Here is a 15,676-nt window from a genome sequence, read left to right as displayed (position 1 = left end):
TTTTTTTTGTAAATTGTGCATAATGTGAAAATGTTGTAAATTCTGAATTGAGTTTTATGGCACGAGTTCTGTTCGTTAATTAACCTGACTATAATGATGGGGAATTAAAAAATATGTTTTGTATTTGGACTGGAAAAGAATATTAGTTTTGTTTCTAGAAGTATTTCGACATATTAGTTTGTTTTATGTATATGATGATATATATACATATATCATTTTTTGATTACATATATATTTCACAGTCTATTTGATATGTCTTAAAAGACAACTATAATTTTTTTTATTCATGGTACTAGTTCTATTAGCTTTATATCAGATATTATATCTATGTATAAATTCTCATAAATTTTTCTTGTAATATAAACAATATATATGAAATATTCTGGTATAAAACAGACTTTAATTCTTTCTTTTTAAATTTATGTAGTTTATATATTTTATTATTTTTATTATTTTATTAAATACTTTTATGTACAGCTCTCCAAGTAGTTCAAACGACCTACAATATTAGCTACAAAACATGCTCTTTCCTCTTTAGTTAAGATCTCTAATGAGGATGTTTGCTACCTCGCATTTATGTTTATTCCGCTTTGGAATTTTCCTAAATTAAATCAAACCCGTCTATTCCTGACATATTCTTTCATTTTGATGATTTCTTTTTATGATGCTCCACGGCCAGAGTAGATGATAGTGTATTTTGTAGTCTCTGCATTTATGATTAGCTTGTTTTTTCGTCGTGTTTAGCTGTCGGCATTTGGTTTACTTTTTTGATTGATCGCACCGGTTAAAGCCACCAGCAGCTGGGTCCAAATGTTGATTGTTGTTGTTGTTGTTGCTGTTGAGTTGTTGAATGGTCATGCGATAAGAGAGACTCTCTATGCGTACATATCTATCTATATGTTTTAGTTATGTTGCGTGTGTGTCTACAGCCTGGGGCATCTGCTGCATTGAGGCACTTTGTCTGCGTCTCATCAATGCATTTTCTATTGACTTCGATATGCGGAGGCATGCAACGTCTTGCGGCTAATTTGCATATGAAACTGAGTCAGCGCAAGGCTTTTAGAGGCCTCGAGTTGGGTTGGGGATGGGTGAAAATGGTGAACTCGGCACTCGAGTGCTTTCCACTTGGCCTAAGCCCATCAAAGTGCATTTGCCCTCAAGTGGCTGGGGCCAAAACTATGTAACTCAACCCCCGTGCTGAAAGCGGCTTAATTTAATAAATGAAATGTGTCGTTAGAGGGCGCGCAGACAACTTTTACCCACTGCCACTTCCTGTGGGCCAAGCAATTGTCATTCATATTGTAATTTAATGACCCAACGGTGCCCAGACACATTCGCAGGGTGCCAAAGTTGCTTTTGGAGGTCGCACGTGCGCCGCCTAAACGATATCCAAAAACAAAACTCAACTCAAGACAGCCGGAAACATTTGGCCAGCAGCAACACAAGCAACAACAATTACAACTTGTCGCCATTCATTAGACAAGTTCAAGTACTCACTAAATACAAATTCATAGAGAGAGAGGGAGAGAAAATCATGCCGGTCTATTGAAAAAACCTTGACTCTACCGTTCCTCGTTGTTGCCATATATAGAGAGAGAGATTAATGGGAGTTATTCAACTGATTTGGTTGTCAATCAAGCTGCATATTCATATTGAATATATTAAGAACTCGTTAAACCTTTTCTTCTTTCAAGTAGATGCGCTTTAACATAAAAGAAAAACTAGGTAGAGGCAGCCGAACCTTGCTTAAATATTATTTTATAATTACTATTGTTTCCTAAATTTCATTTCATGTTTTTTTCGATTAAAATCAATCATTTTATTTCGTTTAAAACAAATGCTTAAATTATAATGCTAAAGCCCAAAAATACTTGGTATTTCGCTAAAGTTCTTAAACAAATATTTGGAATATCTCATTTGTAGTTTGCCATCAATTTTATATAGAAACTCACATGATAAATATATTATGTCAGCTTCTACACAATTGTAATCGTCTTTCATTTTCGTAATTGCATGCACAAAGGCCGACAATCTTTGTAGGTTGACAGACAGCGCCGCGGCTCTTGCATACATTTCGTTACTAATTTCCAATTGCTCTGCAAACGAGTTTATATTGAATCTATATAATTCTGGAAAATATGCATTTATATACTTTTCTATACTTACATCACAGCCGCTGCATTGCAGCATGTAGTAAGGCACATATAGTATCTGAAAAACGACATAAAATATGTAAGCAATTGTTAAGCATGTTACAATATTTGTCAGATATCGCATGTTTTCTGAATGTACGTAATGGTGTTCAATATCTACTTTTTAAACATATAAAATGATTATTAAAGTGAATTAGTTTGGAATTAATAAGCAGAGGTAACCTAGTTAGTAATAATAGAATGCAGATTCCGAATTTCCAACGACGAATACTTCTTCTTCTATGCCAAAATAAGAAGCACTTTCCTACTTAATCAAACCCAAGATTTTTGGAATCTCAATCAACTATCATATATAAGACGTGGGTTTATTTTTGATACAGAAACTCTAAACACTTAAGTTAAGTTAAACACTCTAAGATTTGTCTTCATTTGTTTTCATTTATGGACTTGTTTGTATCTCAATGTCTACGATGATTGCTGATTAGTTTGTTGTTGTTGTCATTGTGGCTTTAGCTTTTGAAAATCCAAACAAGAAATCTGTCAAACAAAACTATGAGCACGTTTTGTGAAGATGATTCTTCAAATAGTTATGTAGAAAGTGAAAACACTTGAATGATACTCGAATATATCAAGAAATATTAACCGTGTGAGAAAACTGACCTTAGCTGATGATAATAATGTATGAGACTTGGAATAGAAAGTTGACGGAGGAATCGGCATATCTGAAAAATATATGAATATAAAAAATATTGTACTATATATATGGGAATATATAAACTTTTAACAGAACTTTGAATGAGAAAGAATCTGATTGATACAAAAATCTTACATTTATACTCTAGCTTCAAGCTAGTATGAATTTTTGCTAAATATCCAAAGATCTCTTACATCTTGCATAACTTCTTTCAAAGAGAAAATATATTTTTAAAATAATTCTGTTGACTTATTTAACACAAATTAGACAAATTAGCGTCCCACTTGCTGTTTGGCAAGTCCGATTTTTTCAGATTTTGGTGTCATTTACCCAGAAACCATTTTGCAAGTGTTTGCTTTATATATTCACACATTTTGTGGCCCAACAATCTAAAGAAATACAAAAAAGCGAAAAAAAGAAGCAGAGTTTACTTGCGTCTAAATCTATGTTAATATGCAAATGGATATTTTTGTAACAAATTGCCGCCACTTGCTTGCCATTCGAAAAGTGTGCCAGGAGCCAAATGGTAGAATATAGAGAGAAAGAATAAGAGAGGGCGAGGGACAGACTCAGAGACAGAGACAGAGACAGAGAGAGAAGAAATATCCCCAAAGCAAGATGACAGCCAGCGATTTAAAAATAAAATTGCATTATGAATGCAGTTGCCTGCGCGCTGCGCCTTTTGTATGCAGTTGCCATTTACTCGACGCCAGACGAAGGCTGCACAATGTGCGTGATATGCGTGACTAAGAAAATACCCCTTGAGGTTGGCATATGTGTAGAAAAAGTATACACATTAGAGAATATAAAATATTGAAATAGCTATTAAAGTTGATAAGAGATATATAAATATAAATATTTCTGTATTGTTAAAAAAAAATATCGCGTAATGAGTAATATATACTATTAAAGAAAAGGTAATGATTAATAATAACATACATATGTATGTACATACATATATATATGGACAAATATAAAACATCCAGTTTTATATACTCTGAAAAGCATTTTAGATCAAATAAAAGCTAAATAACTGGATGATATTTCATTTTTAGTCAAAACTAATTATTTTTGCATGCTCAATATATCTTCTTCAAAACGCTTAGCCTATTAGCCAATATACCCCAAGCGCTATTTACAATGCGCACAGCGTATTAAAGACACACAACAAATCTATGTCAAATATCTAAATTTGGTTGTTGGCCCTGTGCAGTTTTTATGAAATTACTGGAGCAAATAGTGGGAAATAAACATTTCAATGACATCAGACATAATAAATCCTAAATAAAAATTCAAATTTGCTTTATACAGCAATATTTACCAGAATTGTAGATGTATATATATATACATATGTAAATAGATTTCCATGTAATGGCAGCTGCATTTGCCATGGCTGGCAATTTGCTTGTGCTTGAGCTTTAATGACTCTTTGACATGGCTGAATACCCCTAACCGGGAATACCCTCTCTGCATGTCCGGTACACCCTGCCCGAGTCGCCTCTTTTGGCCTATTGTGGCTGCTTTTAATGACTTACGATTTTTTTATATTTATGTGCGGCACATTAATAAAAAAATAAAATATAAATAGCAAGTGCTTTTGCGTATAGTTAATTTTATTGACTAGTTGGTTCACTTAGTTCATTTAGTTCAGTTCAGTTCAGTTCAGTTGAGTAGAGTTGTGTTGAGTGAGTTCATTCAACTCAACAATTTGGTTTTATGGCTTTGCAACAGTTGAAGCTCATAACTTCATGTGTTCGTTCCGTCGCCCATTGGCATAATCAAATTTTCTGCAATTTGTATAGTTCGTTTCGGCTGTTGGCGTCCATGTCCATGCCACGGGTCTGGGCGATCATTTAACGATTATGTGTGGAATTAATTGCCACATGAATGGCGAAAAATCACAAAGCTCGTAAAACTCTTCTTGATCTGGCTGCAAAATGTGAATTTAAATGGAAGTTTTATGGATTTTACTGGAACTTAAGGGAAGCTATAATTATTTGCAGTTTATGGATTTTAAAGTAGCATTTGATATGATGATATGGAAGAACTATTTAGAAATATAATACAGTGCTTTAATAACGTATGTGTGGGAAATTTGAATAGCTGAACTTAATTTTTTAAAAAGAAATAAAATATATATATATTTAATTATATTCAAAATGAAATGGATTTTCGAACTATAATTAAAAATTAATTAAGACTTTTTTTTAAATAATTAAAATATATTTAAAGGAGTTTTTCAAGCGAAACTATTTTTAAAAGAAATTTTGATTTAATTCATTTGCATTCCTTCTCTCTCTCTCTCTCTCTCTTTTTCTCTGTCTCTATCTTTTTTTCTTTCCCCCTCTCACTCTCCCTCTCTCCCTCACTCTCTCCATTTACTATTTTCCTTGCTTCTCTCACTCCATTTAACTCTTTTTCAAAGAAATTTGTATTTAACTCAGTTGCATTGATTCATTTACAGCTTTTCTTGCTTTTCTCTCCCTCTCTCACTCTTTCTTTCTCTCTACATTTAGTAATCCTCTTGCTTCTCTCGCCCCATTTGCATACCCTTTTTCTGTTCTGCTTGGCTAGAGTTACGCCCCATTGAGGCCACTGCCTGTCGTTGGCTTTTGTGTGGAAATGGTCCCAACAGCCACTTGCAACTTGCCACCTGCCAACTCAGGCGCTCCCTGAATTATGCATATTTATGCTCACCTGTATCTACCTTCACTCAGCCTCATGCCTGCTCAATTAATTGCTTTCGCTGCTGCTGCTCCTGCTACTGCTCCTGCTGTTGCTGTTGCTTGTCTGCAGTCGCGTCGAGACGAAAAAGTGCAGACGCGCCCACACAGCGAAGCGCCAGCAACTTTTAATTAAAGCACAAATTCGATTTTTTGCATATTTAATTAAATGGAGCCGCCGCAGCATCATCGTATCAGCGAGACCGAAGAAAATGCCCTTGAGAATGGGCCGCAACTTCCGCTTTCAGTTTCAGAAACATTTCCGGCATTTGATGCCACAGAGGCCGACTCGAAGCATGTGAATTATGCTCTCAAGTTTTCCAATTGACTGACACCAAATTTAGACCTACTTCCACCGAGAAGTAGAAGCTGCCTCCCTTCCCCTCAGACCCGTACCCAGTCTCATCTAGTATGTTGCTGTCTATCTATCTGCTGCTCGCATAGCAATTGTCTTAGTCTCTGCTTCGATTCGGAACACCTTTGCTTTAAGTGCGGCTAATTATAGTTTGGCTGGCCGAAATGTCATCTACACGGCTTGTGCCTGGCTGACTGAAGCGTAGCGAGGGCTGCTTAAGCAATATGTCTAAGCTAAAAAGTGAATTTTGAAAAAAAAAAAAAAAATGATCTCGAGACTTTTAAAGTTTAGATTAATGCAAACAGATAGAGACCTGAATTAGTAACTTATAAGTTTGGCTGACCCAGTATATCAATATATATACATATTTGAGCTATAAAACTTATATAGACGTTTTTAAAGTCTTAATTTGAGGTCTTACCAGATCTGAGTGGAGGTTGCTGAAGCAATAACTCTTAACATTCGCTTTTGGTCCGTTATATATAGAGAATTGTCAGTCCCCTTATTGTTTTGGTATTATAATCTTGGCTAACATTGCTTAGACATGTAATTTTCTGTCTGAGTTATTAAGAATTTTATTATATTTAAAATATATTATATATTATATTACCGATATTGTCTTATCAGATATGAAATATAATAGAAATATATATAATACATTTATTATACACTGATCAACCTGTATTACATTCCCCTTAATTTCTAGTATTACATCAATCTCTACTTACCACCCCTGTCGTTCCCTCTGGGTCATAAAGAGCACATCTCGACTATTTATAGCAATGAGGTTGCGCTTCGACTGTCGCACATGAATTTCCCAGTTTTTTATTTGAGTGCCTTATGCTTTTACAGCTGTGAGTGGGAAATTATGAGCAGGTACTTTTTCGATTGCTTCTGCTCTCTAGCTGTAAGGCTCTGCAAATGCTGGCGAGCAATTTGTCAGCTCATTTCGCTCCTACTCCAGGCGGCTAATAAGTTATGATGACATTCAAGAGGCTGTCGTCGGTGCGCGCGGAGCATTGGAAATTTAGCTCGAGGCGTTGGAAGATCGTCGACAGATTTATTTGGGGCCTGTTGCAATAGTTTTCGGCTGCGGCTGTGGATGAGGTAGCCGCTGCTGCTGACTGCACCTGCCAGACGACAGCTAGGTCTACGAGTGGAAAATTGAGGTCGTTTCAGCTGCTGCAGCAATTTATCAAACAGACGACATTTGTGTTGCGAAATTCCTGCGGATGACCATGTTGCCTCCCCTTTCAAATGTTTTGTTTTTAAGTCAAATATTTGGGTTTTGTTTTGTTTTGTTTGAATTATGAAGCTTTTGGATTTTCATACTATTTAAATAGACATACTCAACATGCATTGAATTTTCCAAAGCATTTAAATGCTCCATAAAAATGCGTCATAAAAATCTTTTAATTAATGGCTGACAGTCAGGTTGTTGAAATACTGAAAGATGCCCTGTACATAAATGAGCTTTTAAATAGTTATCCATAGTTCGAAAATATATAAAATTATATTAGTATGTACAAGTTTATGAAGAATTTAAAGCTCAACTGACTAAATGCTTGAATTAAAAAAAAAGAAAAAATATTAAATATTTTTTATATGGGGAAAAAAAAGTTCTAAATATTATAAAAAAAATATCTCTAAAAAAATTGGTTAAAAAAATTATTTTAAAATTGAAAATGAAATTAACTTTTAACAGTTGAGAACAAAACCCAAAACTAAATTTATTATAATGCAGTCAAACACAAAATCTAATATACCCCATTGCCTCACTCTATGTCTATAGGGTATAATGTGGAAAAATCATTTTTGTGCTTGAGTGCGCTCTTGACCGTTAAATGAAGTGGCTAATTGAAACGGTTATTAAGCAATTAACAGTTATATGTATATACATATATACAGAGAGAGAAAAAGTGTGTCCAAAAATCATGAACTCGTAATTGCAGTCAAAATGTAAACTGAAAACTATTCAAGAGAAGAGTCAAAAAAAAGTGAGATAATAAACCTTAAGAAAACACAATAAAAAGTGATAACAGCGCAAAAAAAAAGTAAAAATGTCTTCAATCAACCATTGTGAATGACAGCAACAAATGAAAGTCCTCGGCGCGGGTGTTGCAGATTGTGAAAGCGCGAGTGAGGCGAGCCTCTCTCTTTGTGTGTGAAAGTTGCTGTAACAGATCTATATATAGGCAATACCCTAATCATAGCCATATATACGTATATATATATTAGTCCCGATATTATACTCAAACGAAATGGGCGCCCATAGCTCCAAGGAGAAATTATCGCGTTCGTATTCCGAGCGATATATTCACACTCAAATGATTGAGCGTGAACGCTTTGGCAGCTTCGGCAAACGTGCCAAGAGCGTGACAAAAGGTAAGTGCTACGATCACTTCGATAAAGGTGTGTGTGTGTATGTGTGTGTGTGTGTGTGTGGGAATGTGTGTGATTTCAATTGAAGAAGTAAACACTAATTGCCTGCACACTGGCAAAAAATATAATTAATAAATAATGAATTGCAAATTTAAGCAGAAATTCACACGCTTTTAGCGTTGAGAAATGGTTGTTAAAATTGTATCTATAGAAAATAAATAATAATGAAATAATATATATAGAGAGCAAAGGTATATAGTTGGGAAAATATATTTAAATTGTTTATATTAAAACAAAAATTATAAAAATTTAAATATTTTTAATATTTTTTACATGAATCAACTGACTTCAATATGCCCAAGTAAATCTACGTTTCACTGAAGTCCGAAATATTTATCATAATGAATGCTTTCAATACAGCATCAAAACTTCCATATCACATAGATCAAAGATACGCATATACATATATAGCATAATTATCATGATATTCTCATTATATTTAAATTTAATCATAATCGTTCTTTTGCAAAGTTTAAAGATTAATTATTTCAGATTTTTGTATACTTTGTACACCATAAATTGATTTTAAATAAAGTAATTTTCTTATTTGGACTGAAGCTTTATGTTATACTGCACAGGGGCTAGATTATATACATATATGTATATTTTAGCAACATTCTCATGCACAAAAACTAAACATATAGTATAGACTGAAATGCTTTTCCCAAAAAAAAGGAAATATACAAATTTTGGGAAATATTCTGACTGTGCGGTCACATTTTTTGATAAGCCGCAAAGGGGATTATGCGGCTTAAGTGAGGTGGACAGACAGGCAGGCAGAGTGCCGCCCACCATTGCACCACTGATAAAAAGTTGGTGCAATCCACACGTGCAACGGGCTGCTGTGACTCGCATTCAAATCCCAGGAACAGCAGCAGCGCCAGCGTCAGCTCCAGCTCCTGCCTGAGTCCGAGTCTAGTGCAATTAGCAGACAGCTAAAAATAAAATTTATTAGATTTCATGCAGCTGTGCAAATCGCCTTTGTTGTTGTTGTTGCTGCTGCGTTGCACCATGCAGACATCGTTTAACATGAAGTTGCCACAGCAAATTATGTTGAATGCGACGCCATAACAAGTGCGAATTTTGTGGCTGCCGAAAGCCAAGAAAAACTTTAACTAGATTCGAGCTAAAAGTTTGTCTGTTCTGTGAAAAATTTAATTTAAGTGAGATTTTGGGGTAAATGTGAACTATTTATTACTGTTTAGACTTTAGATTAAGGCATATGCTTTATATTAGAGTGAATAGTGTGAATACATATAGTAATAGTAGTAGTAATTGGTAAACATTTATTCGTTTGGTTTATATGAATCATACGGTATGAGAATTTAGTAGAATATATGTAAATTGTGCTACACAATATGGTAGTTTGTATTACACTAGCTTATAATATAATATATATAATATATATATAGAGTTATCTATCATTAGATTACCAAACTGGATAATAATAATGATAAAATCACAAAATTTCTGATGATAATAATATTTAAGAAAAGTAGTTTACTAATAAAAGTAATATGAAATTAAGAGATAATGGATAGAATATGAAATGATATAAGATAAACGAACTTACAAGTCGTAGAATCACAGAAAACGGATAAATATTGGCACTCGTAGCACACATATGTATAAAGTATAACTAAGAGAAACAGAAATCATCGCGCTATATGATATATAGATATCATAACTGTCATATATCATAAGTGCTGTCATGGAAAAACTATAGATATAGTGCTACAATCCCCGCGTTTCTGTTAGATATGCCTTATGCAATACTGAAGCAACAGCTATACCAAATTTCAACAAGTTATCTTCCCATACAGCCGAGTTCACATGGTTATAAGCAGTGAAAAATACTTCCATCAATTCAATTCGTTATCAACTCTTAAATGCTTACAGATTTGCTTCAATTTAAAAGACTTCCCCCCAAATAAAAACAAAAAACCAACTCAATATCAAAGCAACTTCACGCTGAGAACCCGCAACATTATGATATCTCTAGCTTACATATCTCTTCCCAGTTTGTCTGGCTAGCGTAATGCTTTGTGTACATTATGTTTGATATAATAAAGCGCCCCTGGCGTTGGCAACATGCACTCGCATAATATAATATAATTTCACCCCTTTTATCCCTTCACTTTTTTCTCACACATTTCCTCCTGGTGTTGGATGCTGGGATAAAAAATTCAAGAGATAGAGTGGGGGGAGCTGGATACTTCAATTATGTGCAAGTGCTTTGTTTTAATCGACAAACATTGAAATGCAAATAGCAGGGCAATCTCTCGGCATCTAAAGAGCGAAGGGGAAAACGTTTTAAAGTGCGATGCGGTCTCCTTTTCACTACCTCCCTCTCTCTCTCTCTCTTTCGCTGCCTCTCTGAGTTGCCTTTATTTAATGCAAAGCGCATAAAGTCCGACGTGTTTGCGCATAATTTAGACAGCATTACGTTTATCGATTACATGCAAATATGCGTGAAAATGTCACCAGTTTTTCACTTGTCGCCTCATCATCAATTTCGTCTCTGTTTGCAGGAGCTGCCAAAAAGCGGGATGTGCGCAATTTAAGCATATCGCCCACGGATCTGGGACCGCCGCCAAAGACCCAGCAGACCGCCAAGGGCCAATCATCGTGGAATAAATCGTTAACAGCAACACCAACAGCTATACGTAAGTGAAATATATTTATATAAAAAATTGATATATGGTATAACGAAATTTTAAAATGAAAAATAAATAAATAAATAAATAAAATAATAATAATACAACTACAATAAAGAGATATAAATATGATATACATATAATATTCACATTATATCAACAAGTACTTTACTTTTCTATATATTTTTTACTTTAAGTAAAAATAGATCATATTTATGCTGATGTCATACATCTATCCATATATTCTATATCGAAACTTAATCTACACTCCCTACCTTAAATTTGTCTTTGAATATTTATTTTTATAAATATGAAATTATTTTTTTAAACGATTTAAACCTCTTTAAAGTGAAGTCATTTTTGTTTTTTGTTGAAAGCCTTGGAGATTTGTCTCATTCGAAGAATACAAAAAAATGCCTTAATGACTGACATCAGCTTTGGCAATTTGTATATATATATAGTATAGTATAAAGAGTCGTCCACTCCCCAAAAATTAACGAAATACACTTGAAAAAAAAGGGAGAAGAAAGAGAAGAGAAGATAAAAAGCCAAACGCATCAGTTGTCATTGACACATTCGCAATTCAATTTTGATGGGGGTCTGCAGAGCCGAGTGGCTCAGTAGCTGTAGCTGCATATGTACATATATGTGTATATGTATCGGTGTGTGTGTGTGCCTGTAGCTCCTGTATCATTCAGTTGTCGCTGGGCCCCTGCATGAGTCACGGATTTTGGCTGTTTGTGAGTCAGCTTTTTGGCCAATTCGTTTGGCTGCTGCACACAGATTTCTATCGCAATGGACCCTAGAAAAAACAATTTTTGCTCCAGATTTTTTTTTTGCTTTTGCTGCTGCTTTGATTCGCATACTCCCAGCGGGGAAAACTAACGGTGGTCAGCCTACATTCGCCACGCCCACCAAATATCTGCTACACCGTTGGTGCGCACTCATTGGGGGCATGACCCAAAAGAGAAGTTGAATATCATCGCACACCTGAACCTAAAATGATTTGCCAATTTCACTTGGACTCTCAGAGTTGTTGTTGGTCAAGGGCGCAGCAATTGGAGGAATTCTGTTTTAGATTATTGCATTACACTAGATTTTGGCAGAAAGTTTGTGCGCATATCATATTTAGCTGGAATCTAATGTAACATAAATAATAAATTGGTTTAATATTACAGAGATTCATCATAAATAAAGGTATTATCTCTATAAAGGGTTATGTAAATTAAAGTAATAAAAGCATTGAACTCTCTTTTAGAAAGCTAACTAATGATTTTTCCGTACTTCTGTATACATCTTATTCCTGGATTTATCACGCAAACTTTTGTTCATATATTGATATAATATGCTGTTGGCAATTTACCCAAGCTATATGATATAGTAAGCTCTTCAACCATATAGCATTTTCGATAGTAACTTGAGCTCTGGCAGCACTCGGCATTCTCATATCAATCACATTCAATACATTATTATATATATTTCTAGGCATGTGTTCGCAACTTTTTCATTACACATTCATTTCACAGTGTGCAACATAGGCCTGTGGCATAATTCAATTGAAAACCTTTTAAATCGCTTGCTTCACATATCAATTTATGTTTTCATATTTCAATTCACAATCAATCGTTGCGTAATACATAATTACATTAGCTCGTCTGCCATACTTGGCATTTCGTATGTTGAATAATCAAAAGTGCTTTTGCTTTTAAATATAATATATGCTGATATGAAAGACAATCACAGACCGATACATATAGCTACACACACACACACACACGCAGACATAGATACACACACGCACACATGGGCCTTTATGCTCAAATGAAAACTTGCTATTTGTGGCTGGCTGGCTCCACAGCATTCAAGTTTTTCCATCAGCTTTTTAGTTTTTCCGACTCTTCTGCCGTCAACTCTGTGGATCTCCATGCAAGCATCGGTGGTTCAGTGGTAGAATGCTCGCCTGCCACGCGGGCGGCCCGGGTTCGATTCCCGGCCGATGCAAAGTATTTTTTTGCTCCTTCCGTTCATTTTCTCTTTGCTTTTGCATAAATTACTTTTAATGGATAAATTCATTGTGTTGCTTGAGCTATTTGCAGTTTCCCTGCCTTCGGTCAAGCAAATTGCTCAAATATTGTCGCATTAAGTGGCAAACCCCATGCCTCGCTCAACCTCAACTGGAATATTCTACTTTAGTGTATTTCGTCTGCCCGCAAAGCCGAGTGCACCGCAATCGTGGCAGACTAAATTAAATTTACTCGCACTATTGCGCATGTTTTTCCAGTTATTTGCACATGAATACGAATACGAATGCGAATACGAATAGGCAAAAGGCACAAGCAAAGGCATTGTAGAAACGTGTTTTGCATATGCAAATTCCCATAGGGAAGCGCACAATCAAATGCTGAAACCTCGGCCTATTGTTTAGTTTGGGCATCACGCAATGGGCCGCCTTTATTATTTCTTTTGTAATTTACGGCAATTAAGTACTGAAGATATGCATCTTTTACCATTAAGCTTAAAAAGTAGGTAAAAGTAAATAAAAGAACAAAAAAGTTGGTTGCATCGGCCGGGAATCGAACCCGGGCCGCCCGCGTGGCAGGCGAGCATTCTACCACTGAACCACCGATGCTGTTGACATCATCGTGGACAAATATGCTAATATTAAATATGGAGATACGATAATCAAAACAAAGTCGGATATTACCATTCTTAAGCATAAAGTTAAAATTCAACAAACTTTGATTGGGTTGGGCGGATTATAAATTCATTTTGCTAAGAGAGTAAGATTTTCATTCCATAAACTAAAATGATATAGGTAAGAAGTGGAATTTACATATATACCCTGGATATATCGATTACAATTTGTAGGTAGTGATATTAAGGTGCAAAAAGTAATTTCTGCATCGGCCGGGAATCGAACCCGGGCCGCCCGCGTGGCAGGCGAGCATTCTACCACTGAACCACCGATGCTTTCTTGGAAATCTCTGCCCAAATTCTGCACATCAATGCTGTTTCTTCTCTCATTGTCTTCTTCTTGCCCCCTGCTGGTCAAGTAGTTTGGGTGCTGCTACATTCCAATTGTGCCAGTTGCTCGAATATTATCAGAAAGAGAGATAAGACTCAGTTTCTATTTATAGACGTAGGGTCTTTGGACACACACATCGGGGCTGTGCTCTTGCGCACTCTTCAAACGCGTCTGCAAATTGAACGTAATTTTGCAATTAACCTGCTTAAGATTCAGTGGACAGGCGCGTAGGTTGAACGAACGTGCCGCTGAATGGGCCCACGTTTATATGTTTATCGATTTGGACGGAGGCTTACGTTTTATTGGCTTAATTGTGACGGCGTTTTGTCACCTCTTTCAATCTGTTCACAGGCTGCACAGCACCGCAGATCCGGTTAGACTTGATCAGTGGCTAATTGCTTATCAGCATAGAGCAAAACAAAAACTGATTTGCTACGAGGATCCTGCTTAACCTTTAAAATTCAGTGGCACTTCGCCTGTCCACAGTGTTTACTTATCTCTTTGTCTCTCTCGTGCTGCATGCGTGTGTGTCTCGCTATCTCTCTCCCTCCCTCTGTCTCTGCTTTTACTTGTGGTTAGCCTTGGCAGCTGCTTTTTAGGCGCCGCTTGATGCCTGACATTGGCCGCAACATTGCAACTTCTCTGTGTTTTCATATACCCTGTACTCATTGAAAATGGGTGAAAGGGTATATTTAGAGTAGGTTTTCGGAGAGTTAAGTAGAGCCTATTAAGTTTGGATTCCTAAAAAGCATTGCCTGAGTAACGAACTCTGCTAAGATTCAGCTAAAACTACTTTATAGCTCAGTTCTGAAGTAGTGTGTAGCATATTAATATAATAAACAAATATTCTTAGAGAATTCATTTTAGGAAGCAAAAACTAAAAATTCATCGACTACCACCTCTAAACTAGATTCCAGGGTATTTGCTAGCAGTAACTGTTTGCCTGTAGTCCACCCTTACTTTATTATTATTTTTTGCTCTTTGTTTATGTTGTTTCCTCTATTTTTGGCGACTTGGGTGTATTGTATGCATTGCGGCCTAGACTTGTATTAGCCATTTATGGCTTCCGACTCTGCTTTGTCGCGCTTTACTGCAGCGGTGCTGCCGCTGCTGCTTCTTCTTCTAAAGCTGCGGTTAGCATTGAGCTAGCGCGCGACAACTTTTTGTCGTGCACTCGCAAATTAACTAAAACAATACTGAGCAAAAAAGAAGGAAAAACCAAATAGCGTAGAGAAAAAAGAGTAAGTAAACAAGGTAGAGACAAACACGTTGCTGGTCAGCAGCTGCTTCCCTCGCCGCACTCGCATTTCGCTCGTCGAGCACATAAAAGTAAATTATGCTAATTATTTCTGCAGGAGAAACTGGTATGACTGAAGAGAACTAAGAGCAAATGCATTTATTTATGTTGTGTTGCTCTCTCTTAAGCAGCGCTGCTTGACTACATGCTGCAGCAACATGAACTGCTTACAAGAAGTTGTGCAACCATTTTCAAGTAGCTTTGTTGAATGAGTATGCGCTGTTCGCTTAAACTTTCATCTTTTTGTCTGCTTGTCTATAAATGCACTGCTTGTCAGCTGCTGTTAATTCTGCAGAATTCGTGTTACATTTACATTTGCTTTTGAAGGCT

At 35.9% G+C, this 15,676-nt stretch overlaps 1 protein-coding gene and 3 non-coding genes across 4 annotated transcripts in view; 2 read left to right on the top strand and 2 right to left on the bottom strand.

Annotated features, from left to right (window-relative positions):
• The window catches only part of toc (toucan), a 109,748-nt gene that overhangs the window by 63,636 nt on the left and 30,436 nt on the right, over positions 1-15,676 (top strand). Inside the window, exon 4 of the mRNA XM_089257575.1 lies at positions 10,899-11,033. Within this exon, the coding sequence (XP_089113701.1) occupies positions 10,899-11,033 (135 nt within the window). The remainder of the gene's footprint in view (positions 1-10,898; positions 11,034-15,676) is intronic.
• On the top strand, positions 12,955-13,025 carry TRNAG-GCC (transfer RNA glycine (anticodon GCC)). The gene has a single exon. It is a non-coding gene; the product is annotated as a tRNA-Gly (tRNA).
• TRNAG-GCC (transfer RNA glycine (anticodon GCC)) lies at positions 13,583-13,653 on the bottom strand. The gene has a single exon. It is a non-coding gene; the product is annotated as a tRNA-Gly (tRNA).
• Positions 13,924-13,994, bottom strand: TRNAG-GCC (transfer RNA glycine (anticodon GCC)). Its single transcript has one exon. It is a non-coding gene; the product is annotated as a tRNA-Gly (tRNA).

Source organism: Drosophila navojoa, chromosome 3, assembly GCF_054131105.1.
Source record: "Drosophila navojoa isolate 15081-1374.11 chromosome 3, UAZ_NAV_1.0, whole genome shotgun sequence".
Classification (NCBI taxonomy): Eukaryota; Metazoa; Arthropoda; class Insecta; order Diptera; family Drosophilidae; genus Drosophila; species Drosophila navojoa.
Note: the sequence above shows the minus strand (reverse complement) of the source record. Positions and strands in the feature narration are given on the sequence as shown.